The sequence below is a fragment of the Argiope bruennichi genome, chromosome 7, assembly GCF_947563725.1.
Source record: "Argiope bruennichi chromosome 7, qqArgBrue1.1, whole genome shotgun sequence".
Taxonomy (NCBI): Eukaryota; Metazoa; Arthropoda; class Arachnida; order Araneae; family Araneidae; genus Argiope; species Argiope bruennichi.
The window spans coordinates 37,408,855-37,424,873 of record NC_079157.1 but is presented as its reverse complement, the minus strand read 5'-3'; the positions used below and the strand labels follow the sequence as shown (position 1 = coordinate 37,424,873).

Below are 16,019 nucleotides of genomic sequence, written 5' to 3'. Positions count from 1 at the left end.
GTCTTTTTCATAATTTTCATTATGCATATAAATCGCATTAAAAAATATGGCGCAACATTTTTTTTTTATTATAAAATGTTAAGTATAATGCTATTACAATTCTAATAACAAAACTAATAATGTGTGCAAGAATGCATTACAAATATGTATATATTCTATAATATATCTCTAAACATCAGAAATGAAAAAATATAATTTCATGTAAAAATCTCATTCAGTAGCATCAATTAAAAAATACTAAAAATATTTTCAAATTCTAGTTATTTCAGATCTGGTGTTGAGGCTCCAAGATAAGTTTTTAAGTCTTCAATAGTTGACTTGACAAGTTTACACCGAATAGTAGGCATTTGAAGTCTCTTATGGGCTTCATATCGATGGCAGCCTCCGAATGAATAATAATAATCTCCACCTTCTCTTCCTGTCACCCATAGTACATCAACAGGTGGTACATTTTCTTTTGTTTCAGGGTTCTGGAAAAAAATATTGCAAAATTATTTCCAAATAAAACATACAGATTATATAACAAATATGTAATATTTTTAGCATTTTTTTTAAAGTTTATGTTTAAAATATGATAGTAATTATGATATTTAATATTCACAACCAATGTACTAAAAAGATGAGTTTGTACTTTTCACAAAACATTAAAAAGTGGATGCTTATGTCATTGAATGCAACATAATTCTATAAATATATTACAATATTTTACTAACAATTGAGATAATATACCATTGTAACGACCTGCAAAACTATCAATCACTTAAAAAATATTTTTTTTGTAGATGTTCAGTTATCCCACCTTACAGAAAATAATTTTGTAAATTATTCACTTCTTGGAAATAATTTCTACTAGAAATTAGTGTTTTCTAGAAAAGATTGTTCATTTTACTCTCATCTGAGGCAACTTTCTTGCTTCATTAATTTCTATAAATAGTTCCATTTCTTTAAGTAACAAAGTAGAATATTAACAATTCTTATTTATATTATATGAATCACAGAGATAAGTTCAACATTAAATAGTTACAAATGAAGGTCATGATAGATTTTCTTTTCATAAATATGAACAAAAGCACATTTTGGTTTTTGATATATCACATTACAACTGACTGCAATATTTAAATCCATTCAATCCACTGTTCAATCCATTTTATAAATTTAGCACTGCTCCTTCCCTACCCTAAAATATGAATAAGGAATATTGCCCTCTAAGGGGAAGGAATTAAATATATGAACTGGTAAATAAAAATTTTCTTTAAAAATATAAAGGCTTTGGAGCTTTTTTTTATAAACAAATTATTATTAAAAGAATTTATACCATATGAAAAATATTTATATATTTTAAAAAATGTTTTCAATAATGAGAATCAGTGGCACCTGGGACATAGCATTTTTCACCTACTTTATTTTTATTTTAAAAGTATTGTGAATGTTTTGCTCCCATGATACTCTCTAAGATCAGCACCAAGGACATCTATACTCTCCTTGTCATTACACCACCAGAAACATCCTCTAACCATAATAAGGCTAATATCTATAATTATTCAGAAAGCTAATAATGTCATAGAAAAGATTGAATTCAATTATAATTGTATGAATCAAAATGAATAGTCTGATATGTCACCATCACAAATAGTCATTCTCAAAATATTCAAAACTTATTTCTTTAACCCTTAAAAATTCAAAATTCCATTTTTAGTTTCTTGCAATATCAAACATATCTCTAAATGATTTGCAGCTAAAAAAAAATGCTGATATAAAATAAAATGAATTCAATATTTCTAAATTTTTACAGTTAGTCCATTTCCAATAACATGTAATGTATTAAATTATTAAAAATTTGATGTCAAGAACATTTAGGTTTTAAATATTGAATTCACCCTATTCATTTATAATAATAAAGGAACATTATATAACTTTAATATTCAAGAACATAAATGCAGAGATCTATTTTCATTGACAGTCTACATTGACTTAACTCCGAAAACTATATGGCATATTACTATTCCCAATTAAATTGTCCTGAATAAGATCCTATTGGTATAATAAGAGTAATTGATACATTTAGTAGAATTTAGTTCTGAATATTAATAATAAATATCAATACTTGGAAGAAATTTTGTTCAATATCTTAGAGCTTTTTTTTAATTATCATCTGGAATGGAAAATAAATTATAACTGAGCTAGAGCTATTTAAAAAAAAAGGTTTTGATCATCTCAAAAATTTAACTTGATAAAGAATAGGGCAAATGCTGTTATTTCTTCTTTGGCATTTTATAAGAAAAGTCTCTTATATTCTATGAATCAACCTTGCTGAAAAGTTCCTACTATTATCTTAGTTCTATTTGTTTTGATACAAAGATTCAAAATGCATTAAATATAGTATTTATCAGTGTGTTATAAAAAACATGTTATTGTGTACATCATATCATGCATAAACTACTCAAAAGTCATTCAATGATAAACAGCACAAAGATTTAGTAATTGATTCAAACATTTGCTAACTTATCACATATTTTCATTTTCGTCATTTTCTTCCATTAATTCTATAAATGCTAAAAATAAAATTTTAACAATACAAAACATGACATTATATATTTATATACGAATTATTGAAGTTAAGTAATAATTTGATTTATGAAATGTTATTTGATATGGCTGAATAAATTAGAAAAAGATGATGTCTCCGATACTTTATAATAGAAGGTAGAAAATTAATATTTTAAAAATGGAATTTTGAATCAAATTTCCTATTTATGCACTTTAAGCCAAAGATGAAATTTTATCTTACTAAGATAAGAAAAGTTAAAGAAAAGCAAAATAAAATAATTAATAAACTTCAACAAATTCATGTAGCTATTTAAAAAATGTATTGGTATAACTTCTCATTTGCTATGGCAGAAAAATTTCGAATGATAGTTACATCAGATTTACTCAAATGAAATCAACTACTTATTTAAATAACTAAAAATATTTTTCAGTACAAAATATCAATAAAATATGATATCTTGGGCCAACAAAATAAAAATTGTTGGCCCAAAATTTCAACAATTGTTATTTATATTTCACATAGTAAAATTTATCTCAACTGGATATCAAAATATATTATTCAAAAATATTTTTACTACATTTGATTACAAAAAGAAAGAAGAAAAAAAGATGAAATCATAGAAATAAGGCATATGAATACCCATATAATTTTAAACAATTTGTATAGGAATTTTTAACCCCTTTACCAAGGGTTACACATTAGAAATGTTCAATAGATAACTTTGTGCAAATAAATAAGAAATAATTAAGTGTGAAACATATGCTGTAATGCCAATAAATAGCTAAACTTTTCATTTCTAATAAAGAAAAAAAACATAAGAAAAGACACACAGCAGTTTCTCTTTTTAATGGTGTGTCAGTCTTATTTCAAAAGGGATACAAGATTCTTAATAGTATGCCTATTAAATCCAGGTGCTCTACCTTTAGACACTTATCTATATAACTGACAATAGAATAGTATTTCAAAAATCAAAGTAAAGATTAATATACTTAGTGTCAGCAAGTGTCAAATCCAAAAAATATATTTAATCTTTGTCAACTTTGTAACAATTAACTATTTACACAATATGAGGATTATTCGTAACAATATATTTTTTTAAAAAAAAAGATATTACCTTAAGAGTCTCCATTAGACTTAAAACTTTTTCCTCTTCCAATTCTGATGGGAATGGGCGTATTAATGCATTAAAAGGGACATCATGTATTTCTTGTATATGGGCAGCATGAATACTAGTAATTGTATCATCCATTTTGCTTGACAGACACTGCGAACCTCGTGAAATCTGCCGGCTCGAAACGCTATTTAAACTGTTAACATTGCGGAACAAAAACGTAAAGCATATTTCCAAGAATGGCCTTATGGAATGACGTCTCATGACTCACATTGTAAGGAAATGTTCAGGAAACGATTTATTTCCTTTTCTAAATAAATTTTAGTACCTACTTTGTTATTTTTTTTTTAATTAGATGTCAAAAGATGCAAATTGCTTCAAAAGACAAGAAAACACTTAGCTATAAAACGTGGCCTTCACAATATTGCATCATATGTTTTTATTATTAAAAATTCCTGACAGACAACGTCGATTACGATTAAATATTAAATATATATATATAGATAGATAGATTAAATTTATTAACACGAAGTAAACTTATTATGAAAAACAGTACTACTTTATTTAATTTTTTTAAATCAAGTTAAATGCACATTTTTAGAAATGCATACAATAAAAGAATGTGATAATTCAGTTGTGATTTATTTAATTTTGGCAGCAAAACAAAGTGATATTAGAGCGGAAAATTTAAATTTCATGGTTTTTATTCTTTTAGGATCTGTTTTAGGAATTTAAACTTAAGGTTTTTCAATGAAATTATTTTTCGATTTTATTTTTTTTTCACTTTTAAGCATCATAAAATAGTTTGGGATCATTCATAATGCTTCAGGAGAAAGAAAATAATCAGCCAGGAACTTTGTTTGATATAGTTGTTCGTTTTGTTTCAATAAACGCGGAAAATATACAAAGTTTAATTGGCTTCCCAGAGGATGTAGGAAAGAAGATATTTGATCAGTTTATACATCTAAATGAATATGCAGTATATCCAAGTGATCATCAAGTGAAAATCTTGTCCTGTTTTGAAGAGGCTTATAAAGAAATTATTTTGGAATCCATGGCTTTATCTGATAATTTAATTGTTTTTAATGAATACTTTGACTCATTTCTCATACTATTTCAATTCATAAGTGAATTATGCATGTGCTTTTGTTATCTAGGAGATAGTCATGAATTTTTTGAACACTTGCAAAATATTAGTTTGTATGTATCTTGTATATTATGTTCTATATATTTATGTTCTGTTCCGATTTTTTTTAAACTTAAAAATGTAAATCAGTGTAGGCTGTAACCCAAAATTTTTAAATAATTTCAAGCTATATTAATTTTTTGTACCAATTCTGTATTTATTTTTATTATTTTAGAAAATCGTACTTAAAAGTTTTTCATATATTAGTATTTGAAAATATTCTGTTTTATGAGCACCATTAAAGCTTTTAGAAGTTGGAGATTATTATTTTAATCTAGGAAACTTGGAATGTATTACCAAAAGACACCTGTACATATCACTTACATTACATATTACTCAAGATTTCCATAATATTTTGAGTGCCTTAGAATATTCTGAAGCATCATTATAGTGTAGAGTATCATGTGCTTTGAGGATTTATCCTTATTTTGAAATCCTTAGTTTTATCTGTCAATTTATTTATTTCTCATAAAATTTCAGTGAATTAAGCCTGTTGTTTTGTTGTATAGGAGATAGTAATGTTTTTTTAACACTTGCATAATTTTCTCCCTTCATGATTTTTAACATTTCTTTGTATTCCTGAAAATATATCTTTAACAAAATACATACACAAATTATAATTACACCAGAAATTAGAATCTGTAGGAATATTTATTCTATTAGTTCTGCAGTTTTTATTTTATTAAATTACTACTCTTAAATTTATTTAAAGAAAATACATGAAATTGTTTAGAATTTAGATGAATAGATAATATGTTGTTGGTACTCTCCCTAACATCTGAAAGTTACTATATGCTTTTGTTGAAATTTATAATTAGAAATATTCTTTCTAAGGATTAAAATTCTAGCCACTTAGATTTAGATGCCTGCACTCATGTAATTCAAAATACAAACAGTATTTAGTCATGAAATACAATTTTATTTATTGGAATTAAACAAAGCTTATATAAAAATAAATATTTTTCATTTCATTTCCAATTTATTTATATATAATTTTCTATTTCTTAATCAGAATTTGTTTTTTAATGAGATTCTGAAAACTATGACACATCTGCTTCTATATTTTATAGATATGAGACATTTTCTGGTGGAATTTTAAAAATATTTCAACTTATAAAATGAATATTGAACTGAACAGTTTGGGGCCATTAACTAAAAGAATTTTTAGAAATTCATCATACATTGATAGCAGTAGCAGATTTCAAACCCAAGTAGGAACGTTCGACTGAAGGGGACAGGCCACCTTGCATTTTACTACTTCATAAAAGTTATTGTTCACTACTGAATAGAAAGAGCACGAATTTTGATACTTGTGGATATTTACAGCCCCAACTGTTGATTGAGGATTTTCAGATCATGCCAAGATCAACAATTCATTTTAATAAAAAACGTTTTCACAATATTTCTCATTTGCTTGATAATAAATAATGTGGGCCATAAATATCCACAACTACTGATATTTCTTGTACTGCATACAAAATTCCTTTTGCTGTCATGTATATGGATTTTTTTCCTTCAGTTTCATATTCCTTGGTGAAGATTTATCCTTAGTGCTCTTGTATTATCTGCATTTTTTAAAAATTGAATATGCACTTCGTGCATTCTTAGCTTAGCTGCAGTAACTGGCCTATAGAAAATCCAGAAACAAAAAAATTTCTTTATTATCCTGTCTTTTGATGTTCTAAATATGTGCCTATTTATTTAATTTGTCCATGATTTTATTCCATATATCCACATTTTCTTCATATCTATTTCCATTAGAAATATAATTCTTTCCAATGGAAAGAATCAAATGTAGTGAGATTTCCATTATTCTGTAGTGAATAATAAATTTTAAATTTATTTTATAGTTATTTTTATTAGTTTTTGAAATTTCATGTAGAAAAGTATTTTATACAATAAAATTGTATTTCAAACAATATTCAAAAAGTTTTTTTTTTTATGCAACAATATAAATTGTGATTTAAGGATTATAATCAAATAAATTTAAAGTATTTCATCTGTTCGAAAATTACATTTTGAAATGGAACTCAGTTATGCATTATAGATATTTATTTAAAATATTTATCCTCTATTAATATTAGAGTAATAATAAAACAATACAAAGAACTCTGGACATTGAAACAATAATAATTAAATAATTTTTCATTCTATAATAAGCTATATTTTTCTCATTTTGATTTCATGTTTTGCAGATTAAAGAAATTATGTTTAAAGGGAAACTGCTTAAAAGATACAGTAATTCGAAAAATCACACTTCCCATTAGAATGTTCAATAAAGGACCTAAAAATGTGGAATACTTAGATTTATCTGGTAAAATTATATTATAATTTTTAATTACATTAATATTTTAAATTTACTGATTGTATGTAAATACTTGTATGTATTAATGCTTATTATTTTTCATATGTTCCATTAGTTTCAAAAATATATAAAAAATATCAATTCTGTAAGCAATTCAATAATTAATTAATTTAGCTCGGGATTTTGTGAATTATAAGTTATAAACCCAGAATGGGATGCAAAGCTATCATTTAGGATCATGTAAACACAAGCGTTGAATGTTTTTCCATATTCTTCAGTACTGTGAAACAAAAGAGACCATCTTGATTTGAAACATCTTATTAAAATAATATGCATAATTATGCTCAAATTATTTTCTCTGCTCACAATTAATGCATGAATCTGTTTATTTCTTTTATTTATATGCATATTTGATTATTTTTTTTAATTCTTACAGAATCAGAATTGCAGTACATTTTTATATTGTAGAAATGGTATATCAAAAAAAATTTATTTACATGTTGTTTTAATATTCATCAAAAAAATTTCAGAAATTCTGATTTAGGCAGATAGATAAGTTTCATGTCTTAATACTTTTTTAATTACATTATTTACCTGCTTTTCTTTATCTCACTGATATTATTTTAAAAATTTGAAGCGCTGAACTTCTGATTACACTTAAATGTTCAAATGTAGCTAAAGTATTTATAATTAAATATTAATATCATTGTTATGAGGCATGTTATTAATCTTATCAATACAATGAGAAAACAAAATTTAAACAAAGTACATTCAATATATTTTTAATTTAGATATATTTGATTTCACCTTTGTAATGTAAATTCCCCCCTCTCCCCCCCCCCCCTTTTTTTAACTGTGCATCTACCAATAAGCATTGGAATATAGCTTAAAAATATACAGTGTGAAATAGGTCTTACAAACTTTATAAAGATTTTTCAGCAACAGATACTTAAACAGGGCATAGAGTTCTTAAGTAAAAAAATAAATAAAAAGCTGAAATAAAATAAAAATCAGAATTCAGTATATTGATGACCATTGAATGCAAAACACTTTTTACAAAATTTTTGTTATGCTGAGTTCAATTTCCCGTCCTCCTACAATCTTATATCCTGTTTGAAATTTTCTACTTTCTCATTATCAGTTTCTTTATACTAAGTTTGTATTCCAATTTGTTAGTATAGAGAATGAAATTTGGTAGATTGTGGTTCAGTCTGTGGCATATTCTTTAATATCATGTCAAGAATCAATTATACAATGCATTACACTAATGTCATAACATAATAATTGACTGAATTAAAAATAAACTTTCAGTTTGAAAGGAACATTAAATTATATCAAAATTAGCAAATATCTTCCATCGCTAATAGTAATAAAATTATATGAGTGCATGTGTGTTGGCATTTTTCAGACCAGATTGTTTGATCTACAGATTCTAAAGTTGGCACATATATACTTGGCAATGTGCACTTTGGAGTAATTCTGTTTTTTTTAATTTTAATTAATTAAAAGTTAGACTGGATTTTATTATTTTTCCCACTAAAACTTTAAAAGTTTTACTGTACAATAATAAATTTAAATTTATTAAAAAAAATTTAAGTTATCAATTTACTAATCATGCAGATTTCTGATCAATTTTGACAGTTTAAAAAAAAAAAAAAAATTCTGATTTTTAACAGTTTTTATTGTTGCTCAGAGATTCAAACAATTAGAGCTATTAAAAATCGAGCAATATTCTAAACACACACCCTCTTAATTTCTAATAGGCTGTTGCGCAGAGATTTAAACCATATTCATTGTTTCATAAAATATCTAATTTCTTCATTCTGTACCATTGCTGAAAAACATAAATTAAAAAAAAAAAAAAAAATAGTATTTTTTTTTTTTTTAATATTCATGTTCTCTACACAATATGAATAAAAAAAGTGAAATTACAATATTACAAAAGTTAGAAGATAAATGAACTGAACATTTATGTTTTTAATGCTGCTATGGTGCCATGAGACTGGTCTCCATTTGAAGGTTCATGTACACAATGGAAAGAACATATGTAAGGCAAATAAAATACATAGCTTCCATGTCTTATAGTTTGATGGAATCTAAATGATTTCACTGAAATTTAATATAATTAATATTCCTAGCAAACCAGCTGGTCACCGAAGGCAACTATTCTATGAATAAAAATACTTTGAAGGAACTTCATTATTTGTGACTGTGTTTCCAAATCTCTATTTTCAACTCTGTATAACAATAATTCATTGATGGCCTTGCATAGTAATTCTCATTTACATACTGACTTAATCTAATCTGTATTAATTTAAAGTGGTATGGTTGCATGAGAACTTTAAAAAGAGACTTAAAAAACTATTCTAAGATAAAGAGAAACATTGCCTATTAATATATGTTTTAAGAAAATTGTAAATTTAAATGTTTCAATTGGTTTTATTAAAAATTTTCCTTTTACTTCGAATTATATGTGTTTTTCTAAAGCAATTTTGTAATTTATGCAAGATATTTCAAAGCTTTTGGGCTCACAAATTGCCCTTGTTGTAACTCAAGCAATGTAACACTAAAGTTGTTACATACTGTAACCTGAAATTATGAAATATAATAATGAGTGATAAGGCTTAAAAGAAAACCGAATTTAATATGCATCATTTATGCAACCAATTTCAGAAATTTCTTTAAAATATTGATGTGATCGTAATATGTCCTTCTTTTCATCAATGTAATGGCAGACAAAATTAAAATTTATTTTTCTGTGTAGATATTTCATTATGTCATATTCATTATATTTTTTTCTTATAATATTATTTGTAAAAGATTCAAAATCGACAATTCTTATATTTTTTCTAAATGCCAAATGAATAAAATGCTTGTAATGGGATCTATTAATTTCTAAATGCAAAGCTATGTAAAATGTATTTTATGTCGTTTTTCTGTCCTTATTGAGTTTTTGTTCTATAGTTGTTGCAAATTTGATTATTTGCGTGTTATGCTCATTTTTTTCATGCTGTAAGTCGCATTTATGTCATTCTGTCGTGTCAGGAAATAATTGTTAAATAAAAGTAGGTGCTGCAATTTGACTTTTTCAAAATTTTATCACTGCAACTATGAGAACTTATTGCTATTCTCACTCTTTACAGCATTTCACATTTGTTGATTATTTTAGCCATTAATATGTCCTATACAGGCAAAGTCTTAAAATAACTTCACAATGTTTTTAGTATGTCATGCATATCTTCTTTAAAGTAAACTAAAATCTTTTTATTATTATTATTAATTTGAAACATTGAAAAGGCAATGTATATTAATATTTTTATAATTCTGTAATTTTTTTATTGCAAATGTTTCGATATTTTTTTTAATATAGTGACATTTAATTTTTTCCCCAGAAAACATGTTTACAGATGATATCATAGCTGGCCTATCAGTGTTTCAAAAACTTCAATGTTTAGACCTTAGTGGATCAAATCTTTCTGTAAGATAATTTTGTATGTATATAATATGAATGAAATTACTTTAGTAACATGATAAATACTCAGATTTTTTTTTTTTTTTTTCCCTCCATCTACAGAGTAAAGGTATACGCAATCTTGAAAGAAATTGCTCTTTGAAACTAAGCTCTTCTGAAACTGAGTCCTTCATACATCCTGTTGGCACCAAAGGATGGGCCATTCCACTGATAGAAAAATGGTGTGATGTTTGCAGATTAAGAAGAAAAAATCGTGACATTAAAAAACAGAATTTATATTGTAAGTAATTTTTTATATAAATAACCATATAGATTCTTTTACAATAGAATTTGGTTAATTTGCATGGGTTTAATTTGCATTTATAATTGATTTGAACAGTTTTCTCTTGTTTCTTAAACTTTCTACTTTTTATCAAAAACTTATTTACAATTCAAAATTATTTTAATTAATTTAAAGTGAAAACATCTCTTCCTTATGTTCATCATATCTATTATGTTTTACATAGAATATATTTGAATAAAAAAGTCTCGCATTATGTATTTTAAACTTTGGATAAGTGTAATATGAATTTGCAGTCTTTGCTTTGAATAGGGTTTGTGTGTGCCCGTGCACCCATGCACATGCTATTATTTTAAAAACTGTATACAATTTATTTATTACAATGTTTTATTTATTAATATTATTATTTTTTATTAATTTTAATTGTAATTATTATCACTTTATTGATCTGTATTATATGTCCTTGATTTATATATTTTATATTGTTCATTAAAATTTTTAATATTAAAAACATATTTGTATTGTGTTCCCATCAGCTATGAATGAGCTACTATATAATGTTTTATTACTGTATTGAATCTATTAAATAATATATTTAGACAGGAAAAGTCTAATTGTGAACTCTTTTGTTCAATAATTTTTGTTGATAAAAAAATAAATGAATAAATATTTCAATAAATTATGATTTTTTTTATTTTTATTTATTTATTTATTTTTGCAGATTCAAAAAAAAGGTTTCTGATGGCTAAAAAAAGCATTTCTGAATCTTCTTCTACAATTCAGTTTTCTCCTATCAAGCTTGTATTTATAAGACAGACACTCATTGAAGAAAAAGTCAACGACAAATTTGCATATCCAAATGTATCCAAATCACTTCCAGAAAAGGTGACAGTGTCTTATCAGAAAGCTATTGAAGAAGATATATTTGCTCAATATATCTGAATTTCTTAGATTTATTTGGTAGAAGTAATTCTACTACAATTATATCTTAAAACATTTTAAATTCTTTTGTAGTTTTGAAATTGATCTTTCTCTTCCCATCATCCCTCCCACCCCCACCCCCAAAAAAACTTATATTCTCTTTGTTAAAAATAGAATCATGCAGCTTTTTAGATTTCTTAATATATTTTATACTATACTGCTTTTAAAAATATTTTTGATATAAAATTGAGTGTGAAAAAATGGTAATTATTGCCAATTTTAATTGTGATGAATTTTTTTAACATTAATGCTTGAATATAATAGTTTTGAACTGGTCCTTCAAAAAAATAGGTTGATTATACAGAGTGATTCATATTGAATCAGTCAAAAACAAAGCAATTCTATGAATGCTAGAATTTATTTTGTTAAATCCAATTTACCATGAAGCTAAAAGCCTTGCTGTTCTATAAGTGCCCCTCCAGGGACGTGATAAATGTCTATCCAGTATTATCCAGCCATACTTGTGATAAAATATCCCCTATAATAAATCTAGCATGTCAATTAATACATGCCAGAACACATTTATAGTTTGTAGGAAATTTACTGTTTCTGATTCAGTATATTTTTCACAGATATAATTTTTTCTATGATGATAGCTATTGGTATTTTTGTTTCATTAATCAGTTTAATATTATTAACATATGTGGAAATATGTTAAGATTAAAATGAAATGACAGTAAAATATAATGTATTATTTCATCACTGTATCAATCTGTTGTACATACATTTAGATTATATAAGTATCTCATTTAAAGAAGTTCAAATTAACAGATTCAATAATTTATAAATTAATGAATGTAATCACTGTCTTATTTTAGAAAAAAGAAATCAGTATAAATTCGGATTAAAATTTCTCAACGGCTTTTGTAAATTCAATAAACAAATGTGAGATCCATCAAAATAATAATTTGCGTTGTTTTAGTATTAGTATTAAATTATAAATATTAATTTTTATGCTAAATTTTAATGGATGAAGGATTTTAAAATACATTTGCATTTATCATTCAGGTATAAACTTTAGAAATAATTTTAATATGTGCTTTTCACATACCTGTTCTTCAGTTAATTATTTAAAATGTAATTACTTCAACCAGATTTTGGAACATATTAAGAATGGTAATTTTGATAAATAGTAACTTGGTTTTGTAATTTTGATCATCTGTGACATGCAAGGCAAAATTAAATCCTCTAGGGATCTTAAGGCAAAGCAATCATTAGGGCTATTTTTCTTCTTCCTCCCCAACTTCCAAGTTTGTTGTTAATTTTAAAAGTAAATTTCTATATAAACAATTTTAAATAAAATTATTTGCCAATTTGAAATAGAATAAACATTAACTTATGGATCATTTTCAAGGGAGTGGATTTTAGTATATTGCATAGTAAAAAATGCAAAACTTAAAATAATTGATATCAAGAATAGTGAAAAAATTACACAAAAAATATTTTAACACAATCTAAATGCTATATAATTATAGAATCAGGCACTTTTTGATGTTATAAAGTAACATAATTTTTGTTTGAATTATATAGCTTTTACTTATAAGTAGTAAGCAATTATGAATATTATTAGAATTAAGTTCCAAATTTTAAGCTATACATTATTTTAAACTATACAATTTCAAGTATATAGCTTTTGTAAATTTAATGAAAGTGCAAAATTAAATTATTCTGAAAATATTGCAATTTTTGAAAAAATAATATAATTTTGAGATCTCGGCCTCCCCTCTTCCAGAAAAAACTTCTGGGGCCTCTAAACAATTGTCTATTGTGCCTTTTTAATATTCTGGCTTCAGTGTTTTGGTAACCCAAGAAAAAAGGGTTCTTAGCAAAAAAAAAATGTTTATTGACATGTAATTTATACTATTTCTAAAGCCTAATAGCATTTAGCCTTTCCCAAATTTTTGGTCTATTTCTTTATGCATCCATTTATGTCAAAAAATTTATTCCATAAATTTTTTTAAAGCATGAATTTTAATGAAATCATCGATTTAACTTCCAAAAATAAGCTGAATCTCCATATCTTGATCATCATTTGAAGAGGGAAAAAAACCAGGATGAAATATTAGAAGCAACAATGGAAACAATTTGAGTATCACTTCAATAATGGTTTATATTATTGTAAAATATGCTTAAAATGTGATTAAAAATAAAAAGTAGCACTGAATAATTAGTATCACTGAAAAGAAAAATGTGTAAATTTTAAGATGACCTAAATTTAGTTTTGTTTTCTAATATTTCCAGATCTTGCGGTAAAGAAACATCTAAAGTTTGATAATTTTTAAAATTTTGATTAATTTTTTAAGAAATTGCTTTGATATTCACATTTTCACCATTCAAAATATATAAGTGACGAGTTTATCAATTGTACATCAAATGAGCTGACCTGTAAAGTGCCAACACATGCACATTCATTATTAGAGATTTATAACTATACTGTCACATTATCTCATATATCTTACAACTTTTTCAAATATGATTAGTATCCATAGAAATTTTATTTGTAAATTCCAATAGTTTTTATTCTTTTTTTTGGGGGGGGGGTCTTTTCCCCATTCTGCTCATTTTTATCAATTATCTTAGTCATCCTGATAAATATCATTTTTAATATGCTTCCTGCTGATATCAAATGTATGGTAAATTATAGTAATATATATAATTAAATTATTTCAAATGTCAAAAATCATAGATTAATTTGTATTTTAATAATGTTTTGAAATAGGAAATAGGGCCCTATTTTTTCTTTAAAAAATTAACAAAATCACGTGGGTGGCCTTATCCCATAGCTATAATTTATAACCAAAATAATAAGAGGAGATTAAAGTGATCCTTTGAGACTAATACATAGATATATTTTGAGTGTATCAATTACATTACCATGTGCCAATTTTAAAAGTGCCGGAAAGGTGGTAATATGTCTAAAAATTATGTTTATATACTACTTTAATGCTAATGGATTTGATATAAAAAGGCTCATAAGTATTGAATGAATAAAGTTTTGTATTTTATGAGCATTTTCATCTATTTGTTTACATATAAGACACGTATCACAAAATGTTCCTGGCTTCATGAGAAAAATCTTGATTTCAAGACTGAAGCTTACAGATCATAAACTTAACTGTGAAATATGTCATGTATTCGAATCTTTTATGCATTAAAAATGTCCTCCCATGATTCAGTGTAAAAATATAGAGAATACCAAATGTGGTCATGGTTGGTTAAAAATTTATGAGATCCTCCTTAAACTAACCGCTTAACAGCTTTAAAATAGGTCATTAATTAATTAAACCAATCAGAAAGCTTTTCATCAGTAGAAAAAATTCCTGGGACACTCCCCCCCCCTCTTCTTTTTCTTCTTTTACCCGTCTTGGAAATTTATGCCTTAAAATGTATCATTTCATTTAATAATAGGCAGAATCGTGTACTAAGAGAAAATATTGTAATCTATCAAAAAAAAAAAAAAAAAGGTTGTTTGAATTTGATGAAACCTACATTTTATTTATCTCTATGAATATGAAAAACACATTTTTGGAATTATATCCGTGAATCTGTGTCTTCTCTGTGAGCACAATAAATCAAACAGTTTTAAACAAGAGGAATAAAGTTAACACAAATGTGTGGTTTTTCTGTTAAAGTTTGAATGAAATCTGTAAATGAGGTATCTATTCGCAAGCATAATTGCTCAAGGAGATAGGTGGATGAAATTTGGTGCATTATTTTGCGTAAAAATATAACTGAGTATTAAATCCAGGGCCGCTATCTGAGGAGTGCGGCAGATACTATGTACCAGTGCCCCGCGATTCTGAGGAGCTCAATGTGATCAAGAACTAAAATAATGTCCTGAACGGTTATAGTGGGACAGGAAGAAGAAGATTGGATGAAATTTAAATCGAACAATCGATGGGTTTTGAAATATTCATATTAATTGAATTATTAAATAAATACGACTTTGTACTCATATGAACAGAATGGATCATATGAGTACATATGAACAGAATAAAAAATTCCAAAAATAGAATTGTACATGATTTAGCACAATATGTCACAAGAACTAATTATTCCTGCGTTAGGAAATGAAGTTCTTAACAAAATTAAAGAAGATACAAAAGCAATCATGTATTACATTATCCAAAGGGATT

At 25.6% G+C, this 16,019-nt stretch overlaps 2 protein-coding genes across 2 annotated transcripts; one reads left to right on the top strand and one right to left on the bottom strand.

Moving 5' to 3' along the window:
- Positions 1-45: 45 nt before the first annotated feature.
- LOC129976011 (sulfiredoxin-1-like) lies at positions 46-4,105 on the bottom strand. The gene is made up of 2 exons (XM_056089341.1): positions 3,663-4,105; positions 46-470 (listed from the first exon to the last, which is right to left on the bottom strand). The coding sequence occupies exons 1-2, from the start codon at positions 3,921-3,923 to the stop codon at positions 261-263; spliced, it is 471 nt and encodes a 156-aa protein (XP_055945316.1). The 5' UTR covers positions 3,924-4,105; the 3' UTR covers positions 46-260.
- A 240-nt stretch (positions 4,106-4,345) lies between these two features.
- LOC129976151 (leucine-rich repeat-containing protein 42-like) lies at positions 4,346-12,473 on the top strand. Its single transcript, XM_056089578.1, has 5 exons — positions 4,346-4,859; positions 7,041-7,159; positions 10,543-10,628; positions 10,725-10,902; positions 11,624-12,473. Exons 1-5 carry the CDS (start codon positions 4,480-4,482, stop codon positions 11,842-11,844), a joined length of 984 nt encoding a protein of 327 aa, XP_055945553.1. The 5' UTR covers positions 4,346-4,479; the 3' UTR covers positions 11,845-12,473.
- The last annotated feature ends 3,546 nt before the right edge of the window (positions 12,474-16,019 follow it).